Source organism: Myodes glareolus, chromosome 22, assembly GCF_982192425.1.
Source record: "Myodes glareolus chromosome 22, mMyoGla1.1, whole genome shotgun sequence".
NCBI lineage: Eukaryota > Metazoa > Chordata > Mammalia > Rodentia > Cricetidae > Myodes > Myodes glareolus.
This window is the reverse complement of record NC_142047.1, coordinates 34,954,503-34,964,185: the sequence shown is the minus strand read 5'-3', so window position 1 is coordinate 34,964,185 and position 9,683 is coordinate 34,954,503. Positions and strand designations below refer to the sequence as shown.

General features: G+C 48.0%; 1 protein-coding gene across 1 annotated transcript; it reads right to left on the bottom strand.

Annotated features, from left to right (window-relative positions):
- Positions 1-230: 230 nt before the first annotated feature.
- LOC148118519 (cadherin-3-like) lies at positions 231-5,501 on the bottom strand (the record flags this gene model as incomplete). Its single annotated transcript, XM_087900316.1, has 3 exons — positions 231-528; positions 4,798-4,944; positions 5,292-5,501. Coding segments are annotated over 3 exons (567 nt in total), but the record flags the coding sequence as incomplete, so codon positions are not given.
- Positions 5,502-9,683: the final 4,182 nt, after the last annotated feature.

Here is a 9,683-nt window from a genome sequence, read left to right as displayed (position 1 = left end):
AAGAGAAGGAACCGTGGGAAAGTCACGAAGAACGTCAGAGCAAGGAGGCCCTGAGGAGGGCGGGGCGGAGCACGAAGTGGCAGGTGGGAGACCTCCACAAGTTCAGCCTGGGAAGCAGCCCCGCCCTGGCTGAGAGGGGATCAGTGCTAAAGTCGGTGCCACACCCTTTCATCTCAGAGGCTAAGTCCGGCCTTCATGTCAGACGCAGCATGCCTCTCAGGTCGCTTCCTGGCGAGTTCTAGAGTCCTTGCGAAGTGGAAGCGAGGTTTCCCTTGTGACCAGATCTTCAGTTCTTGCTAGACAGCTCGGCAGGGCAGCCTAGTCATCCTCACCACCACCATACATGTCAGCCAGTTTCTTGAATCGACTTCCCCATTCAGTAAGGTAGTTGTAGTCCTGGTCCTGGTCGGAGGCCGAGGAGGTGAGGGAGCTCAGGGAGCCGGCATCAGAGCCACTGCCCTCGTAGTCAAACACGAGCAGGGAGTCGTAGGGTGGGGCGGTAGGGTCTGTGTTAGCAGCCTTCAGGTTCTAGGGAAACAGATCAGCAGTTAGGAATGGTAAGATGGCAACCCTGGCATAGCGGCGCAGGGCAACCCAAGCCGGTGGGCAAACACCGTGGCTCTGACGTCCGGCAGATCAAGCCAGAAGACTATACACAGCAGTTTTGAGACTGGGCAAACCTCTCAGCTACTCTGTGTCTGCTTCCTAACATAGTGATGCCTGTGGCCTTGGAGGAATTGAGTACACACACAACTCTTGGTAGGCTACTAGCTGACACGTAGTTGGGCATCGTCTTTATATTTACAAATGTGGGGATTAAGACAGAATTTGCAAACTATCTGGAAACCGTCTAGAAACTGTCCTCCTCTAACGAGAAGCTCAAAGCATCTTCTCTGAAACAGCTGCCCCGAGCAATGTTTCCATGTGTGAACACCCGTGTGGCTGATGAGCTTTCCAGGTGTGAACACCCGTGTGGCTGATGAGCTTTCCAGGTGTGAACACCCGTGTGGCTGATGAGCTTTCCAGGTGTGAACACCCGTATGTCTGATGAGCTTTCCAGGTGTGAACACCCGTGTGGTTGATGAGCTTTCCAGGTGTGAACACCCGTGTGTCTGATGAGCTTTCCAGGTGTGAGCACCCATGTGTCTGATGAGCTTTCCAGGTGTGAACACCCGTGTGTCTGATGAGCTTTCCAGGTGTGAACACCCGTGTGTCTGATGAGCTTTCCAGGTGTGAACACCTGTGTGTCTGATGAGTTTCCAGATGTGAGCACCCATGTGTCTGATGCAGTATTCTTCTAAATAAAACTCAAGAGAGGTTTGCTGCCAGCCAGTGGTGGCACACACCTTTAATCCCAACACTTGGAGGCAGAGGATCTCTATGAGCTGGAGGCCAACCTGCTCTACAGAGCAAGTTCCAGAACAGCTAGGGCTGTTACATAAAGAAATGCTGTTTCTAAAACCCCAAAAGAGGCTTGTTGCTGGACTACTTCCAACAGGCAAGAGGGGCGAGCAGGTTTGTTTCCATCTCTGCAGAAGACAGAACAGAGTAACAGAGTGGAAATTGGGGCTGAAGACCGTGTGTGTGTGTGTGTGTGTGTGTGTGTGTGTACAGATCAGAAGACAACTTTAGGGAGTCTATAGTAGGCTCACATAGACCTCCCACCTTCCTAACTTATGATTCTACAAATAGCTTATTTGGAGAGTTAAAGCTAGATTTGGGTCACATCCAGATCAATGGAGGCCCAGTCCTGGGAGTGTGTGTGGGGTGTCAGAGGCTCCAGCGGTCTTGAAAGTTCCCTGGGGGATTCCAGTGCCAGGCAAGTTTGGGGGCCTCTGTCAGTATCAATCTATCCAGTCCTTGAAGTAATCCACAATAGCTTCCACAATTTTCTCTCCATTAGAATCTCATTTATTGCCAGGTGGTGGTGGCACACGCCTTAAATTCCAGCATTTGGGAGACAGAGGCAAAGGGATCTCTGAGTTCAAGGCCAGCTGGTCTCCAGAGCTAGCTCCAGGATAGCCAGGGACGTTACACAGAGAAACCCTGTCTGCAAACAAAACAAGACAAAGCAAACAAACAAAAATCTTATTTATATATTTTGAGGCAGGGTTTCACTTTTAAGCACAAACTGGCTGGGAACTCATAGCAGTCCTCCTGCCTCAGCCTCCCAAGTGATGGGATTATACGTATGGGCCATGTCTCGCTTCATATTTTAATCTCTAGAATTCAAACCTGTTGGGTGTGCTGGTGCACACTGTTAATCTCGGAACATTGGAGGCAGGAACAGGCAGCGGACTTGTTGAGTTTGAGGCCAACCTGGTCTACATAGGTTCTAGGTCAGACAAGGCTATAGAGAATGACCTTGTCTTAAAAGACAAAGAAACTCCCAGGGCAGCCAATGTTACACACAGAAACCCTGGCGGGGCTGGGGGACAAGAGAAAAGAAAATAAAGAGACACAAAAATCAAACCAAAACAAAACAGAAAAAGGAATAAAAAAAAGGAACCATCGAGATGGCTCAGCAGGTGAAGTCATTCGCTGCCCCAAGCTGGACCCCACACCCATGTGGTGGAAGGCAAGAACCAACTCCCAGAAGTTGTCTCTGTCTGGGGGCTACAGGGATGAGGGATGAGGGATGGCCAAGATCACCTGCTGCCTGAGTTTGCTTTTTTTTTTTTTTGAGACAAGGTTTCTCTGTTGCCTTGGAGCCTGTTCTGGAACTAGCTCTTGTAGACCAGGATGGCCTCGAACTCATAGAGATCTGCCTACCTCTGCCTCCCGAGTGCTGGGATTAAAGGCAACTGCCCGGCTTTGTTTGCTTTTTTTAAACACAAGGTTTCTCTGTGTAGCTCTGGCTGTCCTGGAACTCACTCTGTCGTGTAGACTAGGCTGTCCTTGAACTCAGATCTACCTGCCTCTGTCTCTGCCTCCTCCACCACCATGTCTGGCTCACTTTCTGCTCTTTTTGAGGACTTAAGTTCAATGCTCAGCACTCACAACTGCCCATATGTAACTCCAGTTTGAGGAATTCTGATACCCTTTTCTGACTCCATAAACACATATGTGTGCTGCACATGCATACACTTAGGCAGGCAGGCAGGCAGACACACACACACACACACACACACACACACACACACACACACAAATCTAAAAAAATAAAATAAAATGTGTTCTGCCTGCATGTATGCCTGTAAGCCGGAAGAGGGCACCAGATCTCATTACAGATAGTTGTGAGCCACCATGTGGTTGCATTGAGCTCAGTTTCTCTGGAAGGGCAGCCAGTGCTCTTAACCTCTGAGCCACTCTACAGCTCCTCTAAAAAAACTTTTTAAGCAGGCTGGAGTGATGGGTCAGAGGTTAAGAGCACACACTGCTATTGCTCTTCCAGAGGAGCCAAGCTCAGGGTCAGCACCCATTATCAGTGGATTACAACTGGCGGCCACTGCAACTCCTCATGCACATTTCCCGACCTACACAGATAAGCATAATTACTTTTTAAAAATTATTGTTTATTATTATTATTACTTTTTAAAAAAAGATAGATTTTTGTTATGTGCTTTTGACTGTCCTGGAACTCACTCTGTAGACCATGCTGGTCTTAAACTCAGACATCTACCTGCCTTTGCCTCCTAAGTGCTGGGATTAAAGGTGTGCACTATACAGCTTTTAGAAATTATTTTTGTTTTTAAAACACTTATTTATTTTATGTGCATTGGTGTTGCCTGCATGTACGTCTGTATACCATGAGCATACGGAGCCTGCAAAGGTCATAAGAGGGCATTAGATCCCCACTAGAATTGGAGTTACAGAGAGTTGTCAGCCCCCGTGTGAGTGCTGGGACTCACACCCCAGTCCTCTAGAAGAGCAGCCAGTGCTCTTCACTGCTAAACCCTCCCCAGCTCCACATACACAATCTTAAATTAAATAAAAACTTAAAAAGTTGTCCTCTGATCCTCATATATGCTCCATGGAAGACAGTGTATAAACACATAAATATATAAATAAAGTGTAAAAATGCAAAATAAAATTAGAAAACCAAGAGGCCAGGAATAGTATCACACTGCCTTTATTTGCAGCACTTGGAGAGCAGAGGCAGGAAACTCTCTGTGAGTTGGAGGCCAGCCTGGTCAACAGAAAGAATTCTAGGACAGCCAGTGCTAAATAGCAAAGCAGTCAAAAAACAAATAGAGGATGGAGCAATGGCTCAGCAGCCAAGAACACTGGCTGCTCTTCTGGAGGAAAGGGTTTCAATCCCCAGCACCCACATGGGGGCTCAGCTCAGAAGCCTCTGCAACTCCAGGCCCAGAGGACCCAATACCTTCTTCTGACCTCTGGGGACACTATACAATGTGGTTAACAGCCGTGAATGTAGGCAGAACACCCATGCATGCAAAATAATAAAACAAAATAGTTTAAAAATAAGCAACAAAAACCAAAACACACACACACACACATACACACACACACACACACACACACACACACAGAGAGAGAGAGAGAGAGAGAGAGAGAGAGCCTTATACACTAAAATGACAACTCAAACCTAAGTAGTCTGGCTCCAAAATACTTTCCTAATCACAGTGTTTGAATAAACGGTAAAACTATTCCTATAAATTTGGAGTCTATGGAGGAGGGTAGAAAAGCCACAGATACTCGAGTATCCAGAGCTCACATAGCTTGTGGGTAGAGCAGGATTTGAACTCAGAGTCAACAGAGAAAAGTCCTTGTTTGTTCTCCCACACGATTTGCACGTGTCTCAGGGGTAGCGTGGGTTAGTCTGCCAGGTCTTACCTCGATGATGAAGTTGCCGATCTCATCTGGGTTGGCTGGCCGGGGACGGTACATGGGTGTGGGGATGAAGGTTGGGGCCACATCGTTGCGGAGAACCACTTCAGGCCTGGCCTCCAGCCCCCGGTGGAGCTGGGTGATGTCATAGTCCTTCATGAAAACAAATGGGGGCATCGGGTTGAGAATGTGCCCCATTTCCCACCAGCTACATCTCACCCCTCTGATGCTCGGGAAGAGGCCAGAGATCCCAGAATCCCTCATTTCTACTGCCCTCCCCCTTCTTCCAAATTAAGGGCAGACTTGGGAGCCACTTAGCTGGGGCAAAGAGAATATAGCACTAGATACCCTCCCAGGAGAGGGAGTTGGTGGCCAATTCTGCATGAAGACTCTGCCAGGGCTAGTGAACAGAGCTAACAGAGGCTGTTGGGTAGCCCAACCATTCCATCATGGGCCTTGGGAACACCCATATCTGCCTCCTAACCACTCCAGTGACCCACCTGGTCCTCTTCGCCACCACCTTCTTCACCATAATAGAAGACATTGTCACGGGTGTCGTCCTCTGGGAGCAGAAGGGGCTCTTTGACCTTTCTCTTCCTTCTCACCAACAAGAGAAGCGCCAGGAGGAGGGCTGGAAGAGTGGGGAAATGTGAGTGCTCCCCCAGCCACGAGGCCAGCCAGGACTGCAGGCCCTCGGAGCACAGTGCATTTATTTATTTATGGGTTTTTCAGAGAGGAACTCACGTAGCCGGGATTCGTCTCACTGTCTAGCTGAGACTAGTCTTGGTTGTCAACGTGACTACATCTGGAATTAACTAAAATGAGGGATGAGCACGCCTGTGAGGGATTATGTCTTAATTAAAGCATTTGAAGTGGGAAGACCTCTTTTAATCCAGACCTTTTGAGCTGGGGAGAGCCACACCTTCGGCTGGAAGCCTATGTAAGGACATGGAAGAAGGAAGCTTTTGCTCACTGTCTGCTTGCTCTCATTCTTGCTGGCAAGTCCATACCATCACTGGCATTAGAGCCCACTTCTTCAGGATTCCAGCATCCTGAAGATCAGCTGAGGCGTCCAGCCTTGTGGGCTGTACAACACTAGATCCTTTTTTTATTTATCATATTTTATTTATTTTTCTATTGGATTCTTGAACCTTCCATTAGTAGACAGCAGTGTTGGACCACAGCCTGTAAACCATTCTAATAAATTATATATATATACATATATATATATGTGTGTGTGTGTGTGTGTGTGTGTGTGTATTCATTCTCTAAGTTCTGTTCCCCTAGAGATCCTTGACACTCCTCCATGACCTCTCCAATGCTGGGATCACAGGATTGCACTACCATATTCAGTTCCACTTAGGTTTAAGAGCCCTTCCGTCTCTGTCCTATCGGTCCTCACTTAATGTCACCTCCTTCTGGAAGCAGCATGACTTCAATCCTCCAACTGTAGTCCTACAGCATTTACCAAATCAGACTTTCTACTCTGGTGGTATTGAGGGGGAGCCTCCGGTTGTCGCCGCCTTCCACCAGACTTAGTCTTTTGATATCCGCTAAGTTAGCCATGGCAGTAAAGGTAAAATGCTGTGATGATGATACACTGTAGTAACTGATCTCGTGGCAAAGGCTACACTGGAACTTTAAAGGAAGGACTGGCTCCCAGTGACACAGTTGGAAAGACTGGTAAGGCGTTTGCTTGGGGAGAACTGGCAGCTAAGGCCAGGCTGATCTCCCCAGCTGTCATGGGGTACCCTCTAACCTCTGCTGTGGCAAGCTCGGTTTGGAATTGATCATTACTATTATTATTATTATTATTATTATTAACGACTGGCGGAAGTACTGTAGCCAGACAAAACAGACCCCACTTTCGTTGCAAGGTCACGGCTTCTCAGGATGCACACCCAGAAAGGACCAGATGTGATTTCTTTTCTTCCTCCCCTAAAGCGGATTCCCTACCCAAGCCCAAGGCTTATGTGTGTTCACCTACTCACTTCTCCATTTGGCCTGGCCAGGCATATCTTTGCAAAAGGAAACTGTACTTCCTTATTCTCCCCTAACTCCCCACCACAACTCACACTAATTTCCCTTTTATTTATTTATTTTTTTAGATAGAATTTTATAGCCTACACTAGCCTTGAACTTATGTAGCCAAAGATGACTTGAACTTCTTATTCTCCTGCCTCTGCTTCCCCAGTGCTGCAACTGCGGGTCCTTGGCACCGTGCACAGGTTTTTTTTAAAGATTTTTATTTATTTATTTATTTATTTATTTATTTATTTATTATGTATATGTCTACATATATGCTTACACACCAGAAGAAAGCACCGGATCTCATTACAGATGGTTGTGAGCCACCATGTGGTTTCTGGGAATTGAACCTGGGTCCTCTGGAAGAACAGCCAGCCATCTTCCCAGCTCTCCAGTTTTTTTTTTAATTAATTCATTTTTATTTTATGGGCCTTGGTGTTTTGCCTACATGTATGTCTGTATGAAGGTGTCAGATCCTCTATAACTGGGGTTATAGATAGTTGTGAGCTGCCATGTGGGTGCTGGGGATTGAACCAAGGTCCTGGGGAAGAGCAGCGGTGCTCTTAACCACTGAGCCATCTCTCCAGCCCCACCCATGCCCAGTCTTTTTTAGTTTTTCGAGACAGTTTCCCTGTAGCTTTGGAGCCTGCCCTGGAACTAGCTCTTGTAGACCAGGCCGGTCTCGAACTCACAAAGATCCGCCTGCCTCTGCCTCCCGAGTGCTGGGATTAAAGGCGTGCGCCACCACCACCCGGCCCACGCCCAGTTTTCTATGTGGTTCTGGGGATACAGTCAAACGGTGTATGTCTGTTAGGCAAGCATTGTCTTCTTAAAATCCATTACACAGACTGGTACTCAATAAAGGAAACTTTGTTCAGCTACGACAACGAGCTATCTTCTGCATTTCTAGGTGACTGTCTACAATCAAATATCAATACTCATAAATTTTTGTGATGTCCGCCAGAGTTTACACTTTGTCAAGGTCCAGTTCTCTTAAAGCAGGGAGTCCTGGCTAATTTCAACTTAGTCTGAGAACCTGAACGATGTGGGGGTGGACTGTCTTATGAAGTCTTGCTTGTCCTTACCCCTTTCTGAGATGTGACCAGCACTGGCATGACAGTTAGTTTACATGGTCAATGCAACACAATCTAGAATGCTCTAGGAAGAGAAACTCATGAAGAACTGTCTAGATCAAGTTTGCCTGTGGGCAGGGCCGTGGGGGATGACGTCGAGGTAGAGAGTGCTGTGGGTGGCGCCATGTCTTAGGCAGGGGATCCTGAGCTGTACGTGAGTGAAGAGAATGAACGTTAAGTCTGCATGTATGCAGTCTCTCTGTTCCTCTATTTTATGTGTGTGGGTGCTTGCATGTCTGTATCCTGTACATGTCTGTATCATGTATGTCTGGTGCCCACAGAGGCCAGAAGAGGGCGCTGGTTCCCTTGGAACTCGGGTTCAGATGGTTAGGAGCCACCATGTGGGTCCTCTGGAAGAGCAGCCAATGCTCTTAATTGCTGAGCCATCTCTCCAGCCCTTTTCATCCCCCTTTTGAGACAGTCTCACTAGGAAGATCTGGCTGGCCAAGAATTTATGTAGATATACTAGGTCACTCTCTTGCCTCAAGGACCCGGCTCTTCTCGGCAGCCTGTTGTTGAGGGGTCCATTGTAAGGGCTGAGCGAAACAGTGTGTGAAGCCAGTGCACTGCATTAGGGGGGAGATAACACAGCGAAGATTTATGAGATATTTTCAGAAGTTTCCTGGCTGCTCCCAGAAAAGGCAGGGGGAAACTGGAAGCTTCCTTCTAGCCCATAGCAGTCTCGGGGCAGCAGTGTCAAGCCCAGGACTCTTTAGGACAGCTGGGCAGGTGGTGGTACATGTAGTTTCTTCTCCCTGTAACATGTGATGAGAGCAGATAGGGAGGGAGTGTGCACAGGAATCCCCCACCCTGTCTGTTTCTTTGGGCTGCACAGGTAGCGACCGGGTAGTTTATAGCCTCTGAATCAGGGTCTCTGGGTGACTGAGTCTTCGGTGGGAGGGGCGGGCACATCTTCTGGGTGGGATGCCATGCCTGCCCATCCTACATGCCAGCTCTCTGCTCAGCGACTGTAGGGTTAGTTGTCTGGTCATCAGAGAGTGGAGGTGAAGGATACTGAGCTGAGTGTGATGGCAAACCCAGGAGGCTGGGTTAGGAGGATAGCTCAGGGCTAGCCTGGGTTACATGATGTGTTCCAGGTCAGCCTAGCCAGGGCAGCAGCACCCTGTTACAGGAAAAAAACACGTGAAAGAGGCTGGATTTTGCCTGTGAGAGTCAAGTTCAAAACCTCCCTGGAAACTTAGTGGGCTTAGAGGGCCGATAGAAATGGCAGATGGTGGCGGTCTGCTCTTAATAAACCCGCTTTGGAGAAAACCCTCCTGAGACTGGACTGGTATAAGACTCGTCTATGGACACCTAGCCAGGTGGTGAGAGCCCCATGACACGACACTGGAAGGAAGGGAGACGTTAGAAAGTCAGGTGACCTGGGACCTCTCTGGGAGAGGCGAGACTTGATCAGAGATTTGGGCAAAGGTGCTTCAGTCAGGTGCGAAGACCAGAAAGTCATTTTCAACTTGGTTAAAAGAAAGAGAGGATTCTTCTTGTTGTTATTGGTAACTTGCCCCTGGGAGATACAGTTTACTGTCCTGAGCTCTCTGGCTATGATCAGTGCACTGTATCTTTGTATGCGTTTCTCAGCTTTGCATCCCTCTGGGTTGCATGGTTTATTGAGCATGCTCCTTAGACAGCTGGCAGTTCCAGCTTCAAGGTCCTTGCATCCTGCATCTCAAAGTGTGGGAATTTAGCCTGTGAAGTAGCTGAGTTGTGAATGAA